The sequence below is a fragment of the Ammodytes marinus genome (assembly GCF_949987685.1).
Source record: "Ammodytes marinus genome assembly, chromosome: 9".
Classification (NCBI taxonomy): domain Eukaryota; kingdom Metazoa; phylum Chordata; class Actinopteri; order Uranoscopiformes; family Ammodytidae; genus Ammodytes; species Ammodytes marinus.
The window spans coordinates 22,157,924-22,180,123 of NC_137213.1; the positions used below are offsets into that span (position 1 = coordinate 22,157,924).

The window sequence follows — 22,200 nt, forward strand, 5'->3', positions numbered from 1 at the left end:
ATGCAAAATGAACGTGAACATGAAACCGCCGCCACGCTCACCAATGAACAACAGCTAGTAGTAAAAACACTACGGCTTTTGTCTGAACGGGGTGCAAGAATTAACAGAAACTAAAAAGTTCCTATGAGCACCTTTAGGGTTAAAATATGTTTTTGTTTCTTGTTTACTGTGTTTGTGCACATGATTGAAGTATAGTACAGTTCAGGTGTCCACAATATTGTTTTTTCTAAACTCCTCACATGATGATGCACTGTAAAATTTGATAAGTTGACCTTACTTAAATTTTCTAGGAAACTGATTTCCCTGAAATTAAGTAAATATAACTAGTATTCTTAAGTTATGTTTACTTTATATCTATTTGTTAAGTTTACTAAGTTAAGTTGAGTAATATTTACTTAATTTTGGCAAGTGATGGCAACTTAATTAAACCAAGTTGGTTAACTTAAATCAAGTAAGCGCAACACATAATGGTAAGCGTGCACAGTCATTCTTTATTTTAACAAAATGCCACAGAGTAAATCTTAAGCCAAAAATTAGAAGATCAATTTAACATGTCTGTACAGTAACTTGCCCTTTCTTTCCACATGTGAAGTTGCAAAACAAGTCCACTGCATCAATTTTGGTTGTCCTGTCTTCAAACTGAAAGAAAGAAAGAAAATCACAAAAGAAAAGAAAATGGCAGTTAATGGAATTATTTAATTTAGTGATGTACACCTGCTTCTCTACTGTGATATGTCAAAATGTTAGAACTACCTCCCAAATACTGTTATTCTTTCGTTAAACATCTCAAAAGCAGGTATCACTGATTGTAATTGTTTTTGTTTTAATTTATCTTTTATTTTTCATAGTTTTAGAAAGGACCTTGCATCAGGGGAACAGGGGAGATACAATATAAACACCAACCCCTTCAGCTGTTCTATCAATTGAAATTCTGGAGGGAAGATGTCCAGTGGTGCATCAGACATACTGTATTAGGGTAGATCTTACTCAGGTCGTACTACTATTGCACAAAAAGCTTCTTATTAATTTAGTGGCCTCAACATCCTTCATACATATTTTAAGATTGTTGGGAGAGACCAGCTATTTCATTTTAAATTCAGCTCCTGGCAGAGAAAGCAGAATACATTAAACACATTGTATTCCAATGCAGCTAAGTAATGGTCTGCAAAATATAATTTGACTAATCATGTTTCATTGATTACACATGTATTCCAGTCTGGCCTAGGCCAAAACTGCTAAATGCTATCATGAAGGACATTTTCATAAAGACAAATAAAAATGTAATCAAAAGGATTGTGTCTCATCTTAAGTTGTCAGCTATAGTTATGCGCAGTTCACACTGCATCTTTACTACCATTTTGAAATGTGCATATTATAATTTGTATGATTTCAAATTTGTTCTCCAATGTTGTTTATTGTTATTTGTGATCACCTCTCCCTCTCGTATGTTCTCTCTAACACACAGGGAGACATAGGTATTCCAGGACTTCAGGGGACCCAGGGGACACAAGGCCATCCAGGAACAGATGGTCGTGCTGGCCCCATTGGAGAAAAGGTGGATATGTTATGTGTATTTCAAAATCTGATACTGTTCTCAGAGGGGTTCATTGAGTCAAATTGTGCACAGCCTGTGATGAATTACAGTTTTTCTTCTTTTACACTCTTGTGCTCATACTGCATCCCACTAAAACACTGAGATTAATTATAGGATGCTGTCTTTGACAGGGCAACACTGGGCCTGATGGACCTGAGGGGCCAAAAGGCGATCCGGTAACATCATTTTCCTATTCAAGCTTGTGTCTGTTTGGGTGTTTATTTGATGTCCCACTGACAATTGAGTTATGCTTGATATGACTTAATTGAATTATGTGTTTTTGTGTGTTTAATGGGTTGGCATGTTCATTGACAAAGTCAAACATATACTATAAAACACTCTGTAGCTCTGTTGTGCCTTTTAAAATAGTACACTGCTTTTTCCTGTCATTTGCAGGGATTTAACGGCAAAGAAGGATTTGCTGGATCTCATGGTCTACCGGTGAGTAGACCCTATAGGGAGCACTTGTAATCCGTGCCGTACTTAAGCGCAATTGTTTCCCCTCCCTCCTCCCCTGCTGGCCAGGCACTCACACTGCTTCAAAATATATGGGCCTAGGCATGCATACTTCTTGCCATAGATATATAGAACAATGTGTTTTATCTATGCTTCTTGCCAATACGTCACCACCTCTTTATACGCACAGGTTTGGGTTTTGGAGCATATGTGTACACTGGGCAAACAGACTAGACTTTAGGGGGCAAAACTACTTGGGCATGGTATGGATGGCCTACTATGCGTGTGCCCTTACTCTCTGATACATTGTTACTGTCTGTAATCTGTTATTATTGTAATTGCCTGTTACATTTTACATTTCGTCTGATGTTCTCTTACAGGGTATCCCAGGTTTACAAGGGCCTCCAGGACACAAAGGGCCCCCAGGCTATAATGGGACAGATGTGAGAACATATTAGTAAAAGTTTTATGGTGGCTTATTTGTAAGATCCATTATATCTGTTTTGAGCAAATCATTTACTCTTAGGGAGAAGATGGGCTTCCTGGTACACCCGGGACCATTGGCATTGATGGACATTTAGTAAGACCCAAAATCAGAAATTATGTTGAAACAAACACAGATTTATTATACTTCTATTAAATTATAAACTTCAGTCTTTTGCTGTTTAGTTCTTCAAATGAACCATCCAAATGAACATGTTCAAAATGTGCTTCAGCTTTGTCTTTGTTTATTTTACAGGGTGCACCTGGTCCGCCTGGACCTAAGGTAATTAAATGGATGCTGGTCCAAACCAGAGCCAGTTGTTACATCTCATATTTAATAAGGTTGAAACTGCAGAATCGCACAGCAGTTACTGCCTTTTAGAAGTGTATTAGCTGTATCCCAATGCACTAACTAGAAACAATAGGATGGTGCTGAAGTGGCTCATTTTCTACCTAGTCCATTTTTCTTTCTTTCAAGCCTTTTCTTCAGCCTTTATTCGCAGCAATAAAGCAACATTTCCAGACAAAAAAATAATGTTAATCGCATGTACAACAATACTAGCGTACTACAGTGATGGTTACAGAGACATACGACCACATGCCCCAAGAAAGACCCCACAGCTGAAAACAGGTTAAGACAACATCCAGTATATGAACATTGAAGTTTACAAAGTTACTTTTTTTCACAGGGTGAATCTTTGGTATCAGGGAATGATATAAAAGGGCTACGAGGGCCACCTGGGAGAGACGGACAGCTGGTAACTATTTAAATTGCATACTAATAACACTGTCTTGTAAAGAAGAGATACGAAAATGAACGCTTTATTATAATTTATTTTGACATATTAACATTAAGAGGAAACTATCTTATATATCAGGGAAATCCCGGTTTCCCTGGATGGTCTGGACCACCAGGGGACCCTGGACCATGGGGCTCTCAAGTGAGTAAAGTATTATTGGTCACCTTGCACACTCAAGTTTGTGCCAAAGTTTGAATGTTATGTAACTATTTGCCTTCTTCATGAACAGGGGCTTTCTGGTCGTTCAGGAGGTCCAGGTTCTAAGGTAAAGCACATTTTCTCTGGAGTATGCCTGTACGTGTTTGACATCTTATAGCTGTGATAAAAAGTGCACATTTTTTCTGCCTATGTAAGTGGCACAGAGCTAAACCGCAATTTTTTTGTTTGTGGTGACTGGTTCCTGAATTCATAATGGCAGTGTCCACACTCCCTGGGGAAATGTCTAATAATGTCTAAGTGACTAGCACTGGCCACGGTGCTTGTTATTTGGAAGGGCAGCGTTTTTAAAAGAAGCGTGAACAGCTGCATGTATTACAGTAGCCCAGTTTTTATGTGATACTCCTCTCAGACGAAGAGCAACACAGCAGCCATTACCACAATTAAACTGTGAGTAAGAGGGAAAATGTGCAAAACAACGGTGGTTTTGATCAACTGCAGATCAGTTAATTTATTCCCAAACCCATCCTACAGGGTCAAGAAGGAATAAGTGGAATCCCAGGACCTCGTGGACCAAAGGTAAAACACTCTTACAGCATATTAACAGGTTACATTTAATTACTTTTTTCTTTACCTGTAACTATTTCTGTATCATGATCATAACCACGTCTGTGTGCATGTCCAATTTATGACTGAGGAAGATCTCAATTTGTGTGTTGTAGGGGAGGTCAGGACCACGCGGGCCGCCAGGACCACCTGGTCGAATTAAGGAGTTTTTCTCTGAGGGTCTCAGAGTGTTAAAGGTACAGTAAAAGACTGAGGTCGAATCACTATGGCAATTACACTGTGTGCTCCAGCAGAGAGTGGTGTTTCCTGTATGGGGACAATGGTGATGCATTATCACTGCTGCATTGAAGCAATCAAAGTAATAGCTTCAGTTTATATGCATAGTGCTCTTTGTATACATCCATCTATGTGGTGCAGTACTGTAAAATGCCATCACAAATACTCTTTTTCATGTTGTTTTTGTTGTTGTTGTGTTTGTTTTGCAAAAGCAGAGCCTTTAAAGTCTATTTGAGAAATAGCCAGTGAAAGGAGTCAACACATTACACACCATGATTGTATTCAAACACACACACATAAAAACATAAATCCTATGTGTCAGACGTCAAAAACTGAAGTTTCCATATGTTACATTGGCTAATTGAACAGACTTTTCACAAATCCTGTAAATTCACAGGAGAAGATCAGTTAATGGGAAGGCTGTTGAGAATATGACTTCAATTTGATATTATAGAAAAAGGTTATGAAGTGTTCACAATAAAAAGATTATGTGCTCAGACATTTTCATCGTAATATTAATGTCATAGTTTGATATATATTGTGAATAACTGGAACGTGTGGCCTGATGGTGGCACTAGAGGAATCAACCAAGGATTAGCAAAGATATTAGGTTTGATCATCCAGGGGGAAATGTTTGTCCACAGCAAATTTAATGGCAAATTGGCTAGTTGCTATTCAAATCAATTGGTCTGTTTAATAAAATGTTGCGCAGACAGAGTAACAGGCAGCTGTTGAACCATAAAAAGTTTTATTTCTCATTCAGGGTGAAAAAGGAGATGAAGGAGATGTAGGAATAAAGGGCTGCAAAGGAGCAACAGTAGGTTTATATTTAAATCACAACAATAACATTCTCTTCCTGCATGGCACTACACTTTATACATCTTTACGTCTTGCCCGATTGTGCCTTGTCAGTGTTTTAATTTCTCTGATTTATGTCACTATTTCAATCTGTTTTCAGGGAGATCCTGGTTATGGTTACACCAAAGGAGCAAAGGGAGACCGAGGGTTAGAGGGTCCACAAGTAAGATGCTACACGCTATTTATTCACCCTCAACTTCAAGCCTCTTATTCTTATTGTGAACAGATGTTTCACCTCTTACTTTTGGTTTTCATTTCATAGAAGGACCACCCATAAATACTTTGGGGATAGCTCAACAAAAACGATGGTCAACAGAGGGCAGTAATGTGGCATTACACTCAGTGTTGTTTGCCACTAAAAACAAAAAGGGGACGAAATAAAAAGGGAGGATAAAATAAAATAAAATAAAAGCCCCTTATTGATATTCCCTTTTGTCAATCAAACGTATTAATAGGTAGCTTGTGGAGGATAGGCAGAAATGTAGTGAGGCAGATAACTTCAAGGATTGTGTGATTGGTTGTCATCATGTGAAGTCAAATGTAAAATAACGTTTTTTATGTACAAAGGTTTGCTTGCTGTGAGAATTATATCTTACAATATTTGTAGTTTTTAACTAATAAATGGCTTCCTGTTTTTTGTTATTTTATTCCAGGCTAGTGTTTATACAGTGTATGTTCTTAGTTAATGTGTTTTATGCTATCTTAAAGGTTTGGTTTTAATGCAGAAATGTCCATAATTAGACAAGTTTCACTCATGTGGGATGATAAAAGTATCCTTAACCTTATTATCAATCTCTATAGGGGCGAGTGGGGAGAGCTGTGCCACTTTTTACTCAAAGTGACTTTAAAGTGAGGCCTTGACAGTAATGTCTCCAATTTAAGAAATTAACGTATATTTCAGGATGTGGTGCATCCCCGGCAACAATAACTTTGGATCTGAAATAAACTGTTTAGGAAATATAGCTTTCGGGAAAAAAGTTGTCTTGTGACACAACTTGCGGGGTAAGTTGTGCCTTTGGAGAGAATACCATGGGGTAAATTGTGCCATTGATATATATCTCATAAACTGTAATGCAAGACAAATACATTAGACAATTACTTATTTAAGGTTTATTTGAAGTAAATAAAGTAAATATTTTACAAAGATTGAAGGTCAATTTTCTTAAACAAGGCCTAGCAGATCTGAGTGGTTTTACCTGCAAAGCTCACAATGACAAAGTCACCATCATCATCTTTCTGGCCATCGGAACTCTCATCAGTGGTGTCGTTGAGTTGCATGGGAGATGTCAGTTTCTTCTGAGCTACTGTAGACAATCACTTTCCTTTTGGTGACCAGCGTATACAGCCATGCCACTGGCACAACTCAGAAATTTACTTTGCACTAGCTGCTCCGTGCTTGTGGAACCAACTGACATACTGTATGACTCCCCCTCCATTTCTGCCTTTAAATCAAGGCTCAAAACCCATCTGTACACTCTGGCTTTTCCTCCCCATTAACTATCTTACCTCTGCACTACTATTTTAGTTTATATGTGTCTGGGCTATATGTCTTTTATTTTTGTTATTTTTATTTTACCATGATTTTTTACCTACTGAATGCACTATGTACAGCACTTTGGACAGTGCATACTGTTATAAATGTGCTTTTATAAATACACTTACTTACTTACTTACTTACTTACTTACTTACTTACTTACTTACTTACTTACTTACTTACTTACTTACTTACTTACTTACTTACTTACTTATAACTCACCCCAGGCCCTTTGGCACAAATCATCCCAACCCCAGAATGTTGGATAATTAGCATTATGCAGTAGTTTAGGGCTGACATTGTGCTAACTGTATAGACTCAAAGTGTAGCATACTAAAGCACTAAAACATGTGTCAAATGTTTTCAAACGTGTCTATAATTTTCCAGACACAATAATCAAAAAACCTTGATCCTAGAAATGTTACTTTGAATGGCAAAAAACTTAAATGTGCTTATATCCTATTCCATGTGACTTCCTACTTTACAGGATGAGTCAAATGGATGGCTCTTCAAAAATATTACTTTTCCAATTTCTTGTATGGTTTTCTAGAAACAAGGGGTTGCACTACTTCCCCACTGGCACAACTCCACCCTCTCTCCCCTACACCATTTCAACAAAATTACATTATAAGAGAATCGCTTCAGTCAAATCTTAAAGTGCAAAATATTATTATATTATATTAACACTGTTTATTGTAGCTTAATTTCTTAAGGCCCAACCTTAAATAAAGCTTAAAAATTAACACTGTGAAACAAGGAAAACATTAAGTACTGAGACAGTTAAACATTATAAGCCCCTTTTAGGTGTGGTACACTTTAGTTGAGGGGGGGATTAATGCTTCAAAGCCACCCTACATGACTGAGAATTTCAAATATAAGCCTGACCTATTATTCTGCGTGCCATGTGGATAGCCAGATAGAGCCAGCCTTTTTAGTAAATATTATTTTTTGTGTGAACTGTTGATTGCTTTGATGATTGCAATACCAACCAACATGACACTTGTATTTTGGTAAACAATTTGCCCTATTTTCTATGGAAAGCAGAACTTGCCATTTCCTTACTGTTGTACTTTATTACCTTTACAGGGAAAGCAAGGGAAGGACGGTGTTCCTGGACAACCTGGATTCAAGGTACTACTGGGAATATGTGTATGTGTGCAGAGAGTTATTTATTTTGTTATTTTGTGTGTGGGCTTTAAATACAATATAGTTCTCTTTTGGAAAAGCATGGCACCAGAGGCCTTCCAGGATATCCAGGGACACTAGGAAAGACGGTCAGTGAACTGTTGATAACAAATAAAGGAACAATCATAACCAGTGCATATGTTGGTTTGCATGTGTTCTACTGTGTCAGCGTGCTTTGATTGTATCCTTTTATTATTTAGGGTGAAAAAGGAAATATGGGAACCCCTGGTCCACCGGGAGATGTGAGTTATTCTTATCCTTTTCTTCTTGGTACCTTTGAATTTCCATTACTATTTTGAGCATTATGTAAGCCAATTGAGAGATCAAATTTTGTACATTTTCAAAATGCTCAGCCTTATATATGAGATTAAAGGTGAAGTGAGCGATATATTTAGGTTAATATAAGTATTAAATCACTCTCTCAGTCACCCGCTCTGCATGTAATCGGCAAATTAAATTGTTCGGGGATCCCGAAAGTAGTATCCAATCAGAAGAAAGAACACTACAAACCGGCACCCGTCTCACTGCCGGTGCACCCACAGAGCAACATATGGGTGGATGTTTATTCGCCTACAATGGCGGAGCAGGTAAAAATCCTCCCCAATGTCTGTTTTGATGGTTTTTATCATGTTTTATCACACTTATGGATCTGAGATGATGCTATATAACTTGCTGCTTGAAGACCGCAGTGCATTAATGTGGTGACGTAGGGACGAGCGAGGGGACTGCTAACTGCAGTAACTGACAGGAAGTTAGCTAAAAGAACCATTCCGCTTACAGCACCTTTAATTGTTCATTGGTTTTTGTTAAATGTATAGGCAGAAACACTCAAAGGATACCCTGGAGATCCTGGTTCCCCAGGCACACCTGGGCTTCGTGGGCCTCGAGGTAGGCAAACATAAAGCTGTATAATAAGCAGACTTACAAATGGTGAGACAACTCAAAATGATATTGTCATAGAGGCGAAGTATATCACTATAGGAACTAATGTTTGCTTTATTGCAAAAGACTGGCACATAGATATAACACAAGTTACTTTTATTTCTCAGGTGTTCTCGGTTTTCCTGGACCTGATGGACCTCCAGGTGTGCTCAGTCTGTCTGTCTGTCTGTCTATCTATCTATCACCATAATTTTTTTATATAGGTATAACTTTTATTTTAACAATTTGGTCACAGTCTCATACTTTACATTTTGCAGGCCATTCATCTGGAATTTATGTGCCAGGCCTACTTGGTCCCCCTGGCTTTCCAGGCCTCAAAGGGGACCCTGGGGACCTGGGGGATATTTATACCAGTCTCCCAGGACTAGATGGCGATCCAGGTGATGCAGGGCCTCCTGGGGATCGAGGTCCACCTGGGCCTCCTGAAGATAGAAGTATGTGTAAATGTCTTCCAACTAAGACGTTATTTACTGTAATCTAAATACTACTACTTCCTCTACTACTTATGCTATTAATCCTACTTTTTTTGTGTTTCAGTAATTTCAGTGATTTCAAATATATGTATCAACTCATGGGAGTATGAGTTTGACAATACTGGGAAACCATAACTGGTAGACTAATGGACTTTGTTGTTGTTATTGCTTGTAGCCAACAGGATTACCCAGGGTATCCCAGGAATGAAAGGAGTGAGGGGTATACCCGGACCTATGGGATATGGTGGGGGTTTTGGAATGAAAGGTGGGAAACAAAGTGTTATTCACAAATATAGGTTTACCATTCAACTTGTATTACATTGGTTTGGCATCTCTTCTGACTTGTTACAGGTAACTTGCCTTCATCAATAAAAATATGCTGGTAGACTATTACGTGCCCTTTGTCTTAGTTTAAATGATGCCCTTTAATATTATATCAATGGCTTTTTAGTAATTCCAACAGTCTGAACTAGAAGGGGTAAGAACAAAACATTGAGGATGTGGAAAATATAGTATTGTGAAATTAATAATGCACTCATAAAATAGACTCCCAAACAGACGCCTATGATCTATACAGGAGTGAAGGGGAAGCCCTGTCATGAGTGCTCCGGATCAGGACCAGCGGGACCCCCGGGTTCACCGGGTTCACCTGGATTACCTGGTAAAACCTTTCACTGCAACACACAACTCTACCTTCCACATTCAAATGCAGTTGTACTGGTTATACTGGAGAGTGTAAAAAGCTTAAATGTGGAGCAGACTTTTTATATGTTTCCATCACTCAGGCAGCAATCACGGACCAGGTGCTAAAGGTGATCCAGGGTACCCAGGACCTAGAGGCTTAGCTGGAGGACCAGTAAGCAAGTCTTTAAAGTAGTTTGATTTTGGTGATGGTTTTTTGTTGTTGGCTTTTTTGGAACCCTTGGAAACAATCATTCTTCTCTGAAGGGTCCTATTGGTGAAATGGGATATCCAGGCCCTTCAGGACAAAAGGGAGAACAGTCTTCCTACAACATCCCTGGTATAAAGGGAGAGAAAGGACACCCTGGACAGCCTGGCAGGCCTGGTACAGATGGACTCCTCGGATTTCTTGGGGTACCAGGTCGCAAAGGTGTTCACGGGCCTCCAGGGGATCCGGTGAGAAGGTTTTCACAGACTTGAGCTTTGCGGTCACATTTCGATACTTCAAATTTCTCAGCTGTATGCAAGAGCCCGTCTAACAAATAAAAAGGTCATCATCGTGATTGTTGAGTTTTCTGTTCACTCTTTAGTATCCCTTCCCTGGCACAGAGGGAGACCGTGGATTTCCAGGTCCACCAGGGCCGTTAGGAAGAGCAGGACCAGCTGGCTACCCTGGGCCAGTGGGATATGGGCTTCCTGGATTTCCAGGAAGTAAAGGAGATACTGGTGTACCTGGCCTTCCAGGACAGCCTGGAATTCCAGGTAAAGAAACATATTGACAGATGTAAAAAATGTACAAGGACATGTATACATAGACATGCAAGTAGACAGAGAGACAGAAAGACCAGCAGCCATAGTATGTCCTTTCTTCTCTCCATCCATAGGTGAGAAAGGCGATTCGAGCTACATCCGCAGCGAAGGACCTCCTGGACCTAAAGGATTTCATGGTGTGCCTGGCTTACCCGGAAGACCTGGTAAGTATGACTGCATGATTGATGGATGGATTAATGGATGGCTAGATGCATGGATGGATGGATGAATGGATGGCCTTTAAATTCCTATACAATGGAGGATCGATGTGTCACTCATACCTACCATCAAACATCCAGGTAATCAAGGAGCACCAGGTTCTCCAGGGAGACTAGGTTTTCCAGGAGAGAAAGGTGAAAGGGGTGACGTGTCATTTCCTGGAGGACCAGGGATCCCAGGACCGAAAGGTAATCCATACTAAAGAGCCAAACTTAAACCCTGTAGATAACAGATTTGAGATTCTTAGAGCCCAACGTGTATTATCGTTATTTCACTTCAAAGTTTTTCAATACCCTCTTTAGAAAATGTGCTATAGCTCAAAGTATAATTCATTCATTATTTGTGTTTTTAATCACTGTGTGTGATTGTCTGTGTCTGCTGTTCAGGTGAAAAGGGTCAGCCAGGTCTCTCAGGCTTTCCAGGTAGAGGTTTGCCTGGTCGCTCAGGCTCACAAGGTGCTCCTGGTCTTCCAGGACCGCAGGTGAGAGATATGTAGTTTAATGTATATAGGCAGTATACACATACATATTTTCTATAGCACTGTATTGCCATTATGTGAAATAAATATAAGGTAAGTCTAAAGGTATCTTGTTTTAAATGCCAGGCTTACACTGTGTAATACTGATGCAACTAGGAAAATAATTTTTTCTTTATTGTTTCCAAAAATTATATCATTAGGGATGAGCAATAAGACAGCAAGGGATCAATCTTAAAGGAATAGTCTGAAATTGTTGAAAGATATTTTTTTCTTTGTCTTGTAGAGAGTTAGATGAGAAGTAGCAACAGTCGGCAGCCAGTTAGCTTAGAGACTCGAAACAAGGTCACAACTTGCTCTGATCTGTAGTAAAATTCAATTACAGGCACCTATAAAGCTTGCTAATTCTCTTCAATCTATACTTATCACAATGAGCTTGCCAGGTGACCTCATGGTGATATGCCCTGTTTTACTGTAAAGTGAAAAGTCATAATAGATAACTAGCACAGCACTAAAACGATGTTTTGTATGTGTGATTATCAGGGTGATGGTGGCCCTGGACACACTGGCCCCCCAGGCCGTCAAGGAGCTCCAGGAGAAGATGGAGATCAGGGGCCTGTAGGAGACCCTGGGACCCCTGGCCTACCAGGGAACCCGGGCCAAACAGGAAATCCTGGTTATCCGGGAGAAAAAGGTAAAGTACTTCATACTGTAGCTGAAATATAATATAAATTGGCAACTCTCAGACGGGCAGACATTATACAATAATAATGTATGATTAATCAAACATACACAGACACATATATACATTCTTACATGTTCATCTCTTTACAATTTATTGTATGCTTCATACAGGAAGTAAAGGTTATCTAGGCCTCCCAGGACTGCCGGGAAATAAAGATACCTGTAAAGGTTTACCTGGACCAGATGGGCCACCAGGACAAGATGGTTCTCCAGGACGTCCAGGTCAGCGTCTATTGAAGTCTTGTAATGTACTTTACTGTCAATTCCAGAGGGACAATGAATGCAAAAGGTGAAAGTCAACAGGGAATGAAATGTTGGCTATTATATCTCCTTAACCTCCCCACCACCAATTCTTAATGTGTCTTCTCCAACCCTTTCACTCTCAGGACTTAGTGGGTTGCCCGGTGTAAAGGGGAATGCAGGTTTGCCAGGGTTTGGTCGTCCTGGCGCACCAGGAAATCCGGGTCCCCAAGGGCCCTCTGTCCCAGGTTCACGTGGGCTTCCTGGACAAAAAGGAATCCAGGGAAATGTTGGCGTGCCTGGTCAATCAGGTGCTGGATTGTTTCTCTTACAGGCCAAAACACTCGTTCGAGGGTGTGTTATGCCTCTGTAAATGATAGATGTGAGGTCAAGGTTACTAGAATTAGTTGGTGTTTAATTGACTTTAAATATTTCTTAGTTGTGACTTAACCGTGTACTATACTGTAAAAGGTGTTGTGCAGTGTCCAAAAAGTGCATATCAAAATAACTTAATATTAACTACACACTACCAGTGTGTACAGGCTGTGTACATATACTGTAGAATATATTTATAGACATTTAGAGTTTTCCTTTAAATGTTCCACTTGGACTTCTTTAGGACTGAGAGGAGACCCTGGACCAGATGGGATCCCAGGATATGGACCAGATGGATTGCCTGGAATTATAGGAGTACCAGGCCAAATAGGTATAATTAACTTTTCTTTTCTTTTTTTCTTTCTTTTTTTTTTACTTCCAGTTAGTAGCTGTATGTTGTTTACAGTTAAGATTGAGTTATTGTTTACCATTACTCTTTACAGGAACCCCAGGCCCAAGTGGATTCAAAGGTTCTCGGGGTCCCCCAGGCATGATAGGGGATCCAGGTTTTAGAGGTCCTTCAGGCATTTCATCAGCAGCAGACAGTGTTGGGCCCCCAGGGGACCCTGGCGATCCAGGTAAGCTTTACAGTAAACTTTTCTTGTGAAAACCAATTATTTTACTGACATTTCTTATTGCCATTCGCACATTAAGTCTTAAATTAAGTATTTGCTAGTCTTACTAATATACTGTATAGTATAGCTTCAGAGATGTTGATTATGTTCTTACTGTATACCTGTACTTTGTCAGGTCACACTGGTCTAAATGGCCCCCATGGGCATAGTGGAAGTACTGGGCCAAAGGGGCAGAGAGGGAGAGAGGGACCCCCAGGGGGGCCTGGACAAACAGGTTTGACATTTGTTTCACACTTGTAACAAAACATGTGTTAAAGTTTTGGTTCTCCAAACCATTCTCATTGTATAATTAAGTTGAGACAATGCAGGTAAAAACAGTTTTATCCAGCACTAGTCAATTTTGAGATTTTGGACTAGTTTGCTTCCATAAAATGTCTTCTTTCACATAATCATCCTCATCTGCCATTATCTTAAAATTAGTTTTTTCAACACTGTTAATCAAAAATCTCAATTTCTAAATAACTAACATCAACTAAACTTTCCATAATTATATTGTTAGCATTATATGAAGATTATTACAGAATATGTTGTTGATTGTCCGATTTATGATCGACTTTGTTCTTAAAAACATGCTTTAAAAAAATATGATTCATTAAATGAAAATGGCTGTATCCTTAATCTGTTCATTAAAAACTTTGCACACTTATTTGTATGTAAAAATTAAATAAAATGTTTAACGCTGGTTTCATTTAGATTTTTGTGTTTTTAGAGAAATGCAAATCTACGCATTTTAAGTTAGATATCGCTGCATATACATATTTATTCAAACATTTCTGAGAAAATTCGAACACAGAAACTAATAGTATGATGTAAGAAATCAAGCAAAGTTTCATGATGATATCCATAAGTATCTTGACTTAACAGATGTTAGAATTGTATGTATGTGCTATTGTCTATAACAGGGCCCCGAGGTGATCCAGGTATCGATGTACCAGGTCTCTTAGAAGGAAGTCCAGGACATGCTGGTGCCCCAGGAGACACAGGAGTCAGAGGGCCCCCGGGTTAGACATAAACTTGTATTGCCTTTAAACAAATTCACAACTCTAACCTCAAGCATTAAAGTACACAAACGACCAAATTATCTAAAATAAAATAAATGTTTTGTTTAAATCTCACAGGCTCAAAGGGAATAAAAGGAGATCAAGGACGCCCTGGAGAGCTGGGTCCAAATGGTCCACCGGGTCCACCGGGTTATAAAGGTATGAAAGGAGAGCCAAACTACCATGGATATGGACCGTCTGGACCACAAGGACAAAAGGTTCGGATGACTGATCTAAACATTTGAGTTTTTGTAACTGATTCGGCAGAGTACTAACTAGATAAAATAATAAACTATCTATAGATTAAAAAAGTGTTGATTATAGAAATAATCATGATTTTCCTCTCTATTCTATTTTTTCTCAGGGGGAACCAGGATCAAGCTCTACTATGGTCATGAAAGGACAGAAAGGTGAACCTGGTGTGTTTGGACATGAAGGTCTACCAGGAAACCGTGGAGCCAAAGGAAACCCAGGACCTGTTGGACTAAATGGTGACTACCAGTGGTCACGAAAAAAAGGCAGTTCATTATTTGGCTGTAGTGTTTTGCTCTTACTCTGTTATCATCTCTTACCCCACTCCTGTCTCCACCCTGCCATTCCAGGTCCACCGGGTTATCAAGGGCCTAAAGGCGCTGATGGGCCTCCAGGGAACAAAGGACCCCCAGGACATGGAGGACTGCCAGGTAACATTCTTTTAAATACTTTTCTTTTCATTTTCTACGCCATAAGGAAGCATTGAATTTCAATGAACAACATATTTTTTTATAACTTACTTAGTGCAACTTACTGTGTGACCGTGTGGAGGTTATTTTTATTTTGTTGCTGTTACGGTATATTTTATTTGTAATCTACTTTAAGTTTAAACTCAGCCTTACTTTTTTATTTATCTGTTTGCCTCAGGCAACATTGGTCCGCCAGGTCTCTTTGGTTATCCAGGTACTAAAGGCAACCAGGGCCGGGATGGGATCCCTGGACCACCAGGGCAAAAAGGAGACACCTGTAAGTTGAATAATGCATGGAATGCTCTGTAAAGCTTGATGAGCTCATGCATATCCTGTATTAATTCACAAACATGTATGTTAGGCATGTCATTTCCTCCTGTTGGAACAACTGTCCTGTTGAACTATTGTCTCACCCATATCTAACCGTACCCCTCGGAAATGGCTGCTGTCAAAACGTTTATCCTCCCATCTCTCCTCTGCAGTCATAATACAAGGGACGCCTGGCAGGCCGGGTGACACAGGTCAACCAGGTGAGTCTCAGGTAAACAACATCAGCCTTTTCAACCCTCCATTTCTTTTGTTTTAAAAATAAATTTATATTTTCCCAACTGGCCCATTTGGAGTTTTTTGAGAACTGTTTTGGTCCCAGAAAACAACCATCTTGCCTTAGAAGGGTTTGAGCATTTGGTAAAATACATTTTTGTACTTGGGGACAGTCTGGAAAAGCGGCCTTGCACAAACCTAAGAGTGACGGTCGTCGTTTAGCACTCAAACAGACCCTACTGAGGTGTCCTGTAGTAGTCACCAGACAAGCAATGCACTCCGATGTTACAGTAATATCTGTTTCATCTATATCACTGCCCAGTGACCAAACGAAAAATAGTACCAATACGATCCAATATCTTATATTTTTCAGTATTCTTATTTATTCTTTATGGCCTAGTTAGTATATACAGACCCCCCCCTCCCCCCACACCAACACCCCCGCAGCCACTAAAAAATATATATACATTTATCACGTTTGTTGACATCAGTACACATCTTTGTATGTCTGTTGTATAGGTCTACCTGGGGAATCTGGTCGCCCTGGCTGGTCTACAGCGAGTCCTGGACCAATAGGAGACAAAGGACTTCCAGGTTCACCTGGGATCCCTGGTCTGAGAGGACCTTCTGCGGGAAAAGGGTATTGTGCCCCCGGGCCGAAAGGAGACCATGGCCTTCCTGGCTATCATGGTAGCCCAGGTTAGGATGTTCTGTCTTCTTCAGGTTTTTCCAGTGAAGCTTTGTTCTGGATAATGTAAACCTCAATACCTGTAAAGGTGTTTTAATTCTAAAGACATTTTGACATTTTGTTTCTTTATTTTTAGGGCCCGAGCACCGACCGGTGCGAAGCCCTATTGAAACCGCTAGGATTTTTATTAGGGCCCGAGCACAGACATGTGCGAAAGCCCTATTGTAATCGGTATGATTTTTATTATTATTCTTCCGGATCTAAAATGGGACTTTTCCCCTACTTGCCCTGGTAGAATAGTTGTAAAACTCTGCGGGCAGGTCAGACCTGCAAAAAATTGCAATGTATCAGTGGTTCAGGATTTGTGCACAAAAATAGCGCCCCCTATGGCCAAAAACAGTTTTTCAGGAAATGCATGCTCAAAAATTGGGCTAGAAGCCTGAAATTTCCGGACAACATGTAATTGCCCAAGGCGCACCTAAATGCAATTGTATGTCATTAGCCAAAATCAACAGGAAGTCGGCCATGTTGGAATTAGTGCCTAAAACCGCCACTTTACATCTTTTCGCATTTCGACGAACTTGTCCTAGAGTTTTTATGCCAGGGACGTCAAACCACTTCTCAAATACAAAAGACCCTTGCCCGATAAGGAATTGCGGAAAAGATTTCAAATTCCTCCCAGTACCAGGGATCTTTTTGGGGTCAAAGGTCGCGTAAATACGCACCTCATTACACTTTAATTCATTATAGCTCAGGCTGTGTTATACCTAGCTGCACCAAATTAATAACCCAAATGTATCTCTGCAGGCTCCACAAAAAAGCCTCTTGAAGCCCCGCCCCAAAATCAACAGGAATTTTTAAAAAGTGAAATATGTGAATTTCTGACTCGAAAATCCTCAAAAAGTTCAAAATTTTTTAACTCCTAGCAGGAACATATTTAGCAAAACGAAAACTCTAGGGACACTCATAAGACATGGAAGATATACCAATAATTTTTTTGTTTGATTCCGAATAACTATGACGAGCTGGGAGCCAATATTCGCCAACACGGCGCAAAAAGTCAGAACTCCACATTACTCTGCAGGATTGCAGAGCAAAGTGGACTCATAACAACTTTTTGTGCAAAAAAAAACATGATAGGGTACGTCCTCCGACATGGAAGATGATATACCCGAAAGCTCGATTTATCCGGAATAACCGTCTTGCAGCACTGGCCCCTGATTGGCCAAAAACCATCACAAACGCACGTCATGAACCCTTTGATTGATCATAACTCAGGCTATGTTGTACTTACAACCACACAATTTAATACAGCAATGTACAATCCCAGTACGAACAAAAAAGCCTCTTGACGCCCCGCCCCAAAATCAACAGGAAGTGTTCTTTTTAGCAATATTCGCCCATAAAACCAGGCCCCCAGGATGCCGCCTTCTCCGAGCAGCCAGCATAGACTAGTGGCCAACCCATTGGTACTGCATGCTGTGAATGGGAGCTTATTTTCCTATGAGCCCTGAGGCAGATCTCTCTTCCTACATTAAGTAGGAAGAGACTGCCATCTGCTGGATACATTTATCTACACATCCTACTCCCACTAAATGGCAGTATTGCATTACAAATAAAGGGACTGAAGACTTCGCTTAGCCCAGTGGTTCTCAAATATTTTCTGTCATGACCCCCCAGGGGACAGACATTTTTTCGCCCCCCCCCCTCCCCCAAATTGAAATACTATTGAGAACCTGCTAATATTTATTTATTAATCCGTACAAAAACACTGTTTCTGGCATGAGCATTCTGCATACAATCACCTTAATATAAAATTAGATGTTTGATTATACAATTAGCTGAGATAACTTCTGCAGCAACTTCAAAAAAAATTGGAGTTCAGTTAATTAGCTCAATTTGTAACATTTAAACAAGACAACTCAGTCTGTGTGAATCTCAGGACAGAGAAACAAGAGCAAATGATTAACTGAGGTTTGCATTTCATTCAAAACATTTCACAACTGTACACATAGGTGGTGTTTTTTCATTATTATAGGCCAATATGCCTTCTGTGATGCAAACCTATAATTGATTAATGTTATAATTAGTGTACTTGCTTAATTTCCTTTGAAATAGCCTACAGAGACACTTGGAGACACATGTGGACGTTTATTTACTGCAAATCACGGCCTTTCGCACGGTAATGACCGTACACAAGCACACGTCGCGCTTCGCTGTAATTTCGCTCTGCAATGGTCCATGTGCTCCAAACTTCACCTTCCTGGTAAGAGTCCAGGCCTGAGGTCGTCCTTGCATCCATATCAAGCACGTCGCGGCAACTTCCGCGCTTCCGGCGACAGGTATTGCTGTGCCGCGCGCTCCGAAGAGGCACGTTCTCTTGTGCGGTCACCCGGAGCGCCGAGGACGGCCAGGACGGCGAGCAGCATGGATGGGCGAGGGCCCGGTCATCACTGCTTGCAGTTTTAATTCTTTTTATTATTATTATTCCGGACGTTTTGGCACTTTTCACCCCCTTCCCGTCATGCATAACTTGAAAAACTTTGCGTACCCATCAGACCTGCAAACAATTGCAATGTATCAGTGGTTCAGGATTTGATCTCAAAAACGGCGCCCCCTATGGCCAAAAACTGTTTTTCAGGAAATGCATGCTCAAAAATTGGGCTAGAAGCCTGAAATTTTAGGACAACATGTAATGGCCCAAGGCGCACATGAATGCAATTGTATGTCATTAGCCAAAATCAACAGGAAGTCGGCCATGTTGGATTTAGTGCCTAAAATCGCCAAAACCATAATTTCGCATTTTGACGAACTGGTCCCAGAGTTTTTACACCAGGAACGTCGAACCACTTCTCAAATACTCAAAACGCTTGCCCGATGGTAAATTGCGAAAAGATTTCTACAATTCCATAGTACCAGTGATCTATTGGGGGTCAAAGTTCGCGTAAATACGCACCTCATGAAACTTTAATTCATCATAACTCAGGCTGTGTTATACCTAGCTGCACCAAATTAATAACCCAAATGTATCTTTGCAGGCTCCACAAAAAAGCCTCTTGAAGCCCCGCCCCAAAATCAACAGGAATTTTTTTAAAGTGAAATATGTGAATTTCTGACTCAAAAATCCTCAAAAAGTTCAAAATTTTTTAACTCCTAGCAGGAACATATTTAGCAAAACGAAAACTCTAGGGACACTCACAAGACATGGAATATACACCAATAATTTTTTTGTTTGATTCCGAATAACTATGACGAGGTGGGAGCCGATATTCGCCAACATGGCGGCAAAAGTCAGAACTCCACATTACTCTGCAGGATTGCAGAGTAAAGTGCACACATAACAACTTTTTGTGCAAAAGAAAATATGATAGGGTATGTCCTCCGACATGGAAGATGATATACCCGAAAGCTTGTTTTATCCGGATTAACCGTCTTGCAGCACCGGCTCCACATTCGCCAACAAACATCAAAAACGAACCTCATGAACCCTTTGCTTGATCATAACTCAGGCTGTGTTATACTTAGAACCACACAATTTTATACAGCAATGTACAATCCCAGTACAAACAAAAAAGCCTCTTGATGCCCCGCCCCAAAATCAACAGGAAGACTTTTATCTTGAAGTATTCGCCAAAAAACATCAAAAACAGACCTCATGAAAACCCTTTCATTGATCATAACTCATGCTGTGTTACACCTAGATGCACAATATTTCATACAGAAATGTATAATCCCAGGACAAACAAAAAATCCTCTTGAAGCCCCGCCCCAAAATCAACAGGAAGACTTTTAAATTAAAATATTCGCCATTTTTTCAACTTTTCTCTACATGGACCTATAAAGAAAGGGCTGCACACTAGATGACAGTATTACATTAAGTAGGAAGAGATTGCCACCTGCTGGACAATATAAATACTGTATGTTGCTGCATTTACCTACACATCCTACAAACTTGGATCAAATCAAACTCAAAGCAGCTCAGGGAGGTCTAGAGACAGCCACCATGATAGCACTGGAAGCTGGTTCCATTGGCTGAAACGCCTTCGCCGTAGCTTGGCGTCTTCGCCACTAAACAGGAAGTCGCTGTAACTTCACTATTCTCCGTCTGATCATCTCAAAATTGTATATAGTTAATGAGACCCAAGGCCTGAGGATGCCCACACGCTAATATTCATATAAAGTGAGAGCGCCACCCGCTGGGCAAAGTAAATATTGCATGTTGGTTATTTAGCTATATGTCTGTCAAACTTTTATCAAATCAACCTCAAAGCAGCTCAGGGAGGTCTACAGACATCCACCATGATAAAAATGGAAGCTGGTTTCATTGGCTGAAAGGCCTTCGCCATAGCTTGGCGTCTTTTTCACTAAACAGGAAGTCGCTGTAACTTCACTATACTTTGTCTGATCATCTCAAATTTCTTATGGTTAATGAGACCCAAGGCCTGAGGATGCCTGCACGCTAATATTCATACAAAGTGAGAGTGCCACCTGTCAAAACGCCTTCGCCGTAGCTTGGCGTCTTCGCCAGTAAACAGGAAGTAGCTGTAACTCCACTATACTCAGTCTGATCTTCTCAACATTTGATATACTTAATGAGACCCAAGGTCTGAGTAAGCCCACACAATAATATTAAGAAAAAGTGAGAGCGCCAACTGCTGGGCAAAGTAAATATTGCATGATAGTTATTTACCTTCAAGTCCTACACACTTGATCAAATCAACCTCAAAGCAGCTCAGGGAGGTCTAGAGACAACGATAACACGGGAAGCCGGTTCAATCGGCTCCATGGCCTTAGTAGTTTCTCGGCGTCGTCGTCATGAAGCAGGAAGTCGCTGTAATTTCGCTATGCACTGTCCCACGCGCTCCAAACTTCACCCGCCTGGTAAGAGCCCAGGCCCGAGGACTTCCTCACATCCGCATCGAGTGCGTAGCGGCAACTTCCACGCTTCCGGTGACAGGTATTACTGTGCCGCGCACTCCGAAGAAGAGGAGACCGTGGCGCGTTCTCTCACGCGGTCGCCCGGAGCGCCGAGGACGGCCGGGACGGCGAGCAGCACGGAGGTGCGAGGGCCCGGTCATCACTGCTTGCAGTTTTAATTTTTATTTGTTACTCAGTTGGCATGTATGATCTTTGTTAAAGCTACAATTACTTGTCCATGATCAATCTCTTTCCCTCCCTTCTGTACATATATAGGCAATCCTGGCTCACCTGGCCCCCCAGGTCTAACAGGGCCTGGGTTAAAAGGTGACATAGGGGACCCAGGCCATACAGGTAGACCAGGCTTGGGTGGACCCCCAGGAGATCAAGGCCCTCCAGGACCACCTGTAAGTGACCGGAGAGTATTTCTTGAGGAATATTTGACAAAATATTTTCAAAGGGGAATTTACATTCAAATCCAACTTTCCATTCATATTTACAGTCCCCTCCATAAGTATCAGAACAGTGAGGCCAATTCCTTTATTTTTGCTGTAGACTGGAAACATTTGGGTTTGACACCAAAAGATGAATATGAGACAATAGCTCAACATTTCAGCTTTCATTTCCAGGTATTCACATCTGGATCTGATACACAACTGAGAAGATGTAATTTTTTGAAAAGGAACACCACATTTTTAGGCAAGCAAAAGTATTGGAACAGATAGACTTTAACCCTTAGGGCCCGTTGGTCCATTTTACGGACATTTAATTTTTCTTTTTTTGGAT

The 22,200-nt window shown here is 40.5% G+C and overlaps 1 protein-coding gene across 1 annotated transcript in view; it reads left to right on the forward strand.

The window, feature by feature from the left end:
- The window catches only part of LOC307255401 (uncharacterized protein), a gene marked incomplete at both ends in the record, with an annotated part of 35,112 nt that continues 12,912 nt past the window's right edge, over positions 1-22,200 (forward strand). The window contains 30 exon segments of the mRNA XM_080034084.1: positions 1-60; positions 1,466-1,555; positions 1,726-1,770; positions 1,991-2,035; positions 2,431-2,493; positions 2,790-2,816; positions 4,024-4,068; positions 4,212-4,292; positions 5,291-5,353; positions 8,729-8,798; positions 9,110-9,286; positions 9,501-9,590; positions 10,111-10,181; positions 10,274-10,462; positions 10,597-10,768; positions 10,891-10,980; positions 11,116-11,223; positions 11,422-11,516; positions 12,054-12,204; positions 12,366-12,476; positions 12,641-12,805; positions 13,114-13,200; positions 13,313-13,447; positions 14,407-14,505; positions 14,623-14,762; positions 14,909-15,035; positions 15,147-15,227; positions 15,445-15,543; positions 15,749-15,796; positions 16,329-16,449. Of these exon segments, the coding sequence (XP_079890210.1) occupies positions 1-60; positions 1,466-1,555; positions 1,726-1,770; positions 1,991-2,035; positions 2,431-2,493; positions 2,790-2,816; positions 4,024-4,068; positions 4,212-4,292; positions 5,291-5,353; positions 8,729-8,798; positions 9,110-9,286; positions 9,501-9,590; positions 10,111-10,181; positions 10,274-10,462; positions 10,597-10,768; positions 10,891-10,980; positions 11,116-11,223; positions 11,422-11,516; positions 12,054-12,204; positions 12,366-12,476; positions 12,641-12,805; positions 13,114-13,200; positions 13,313-13,447; positions 14,407-14,505; positions 14,623-14,762; positions 14,909-15,035; positions 15,147-15,227; positions 15,445-15,543; positions 15,749-15,796; positions 16,329-16,449 (2,945 nt within the window).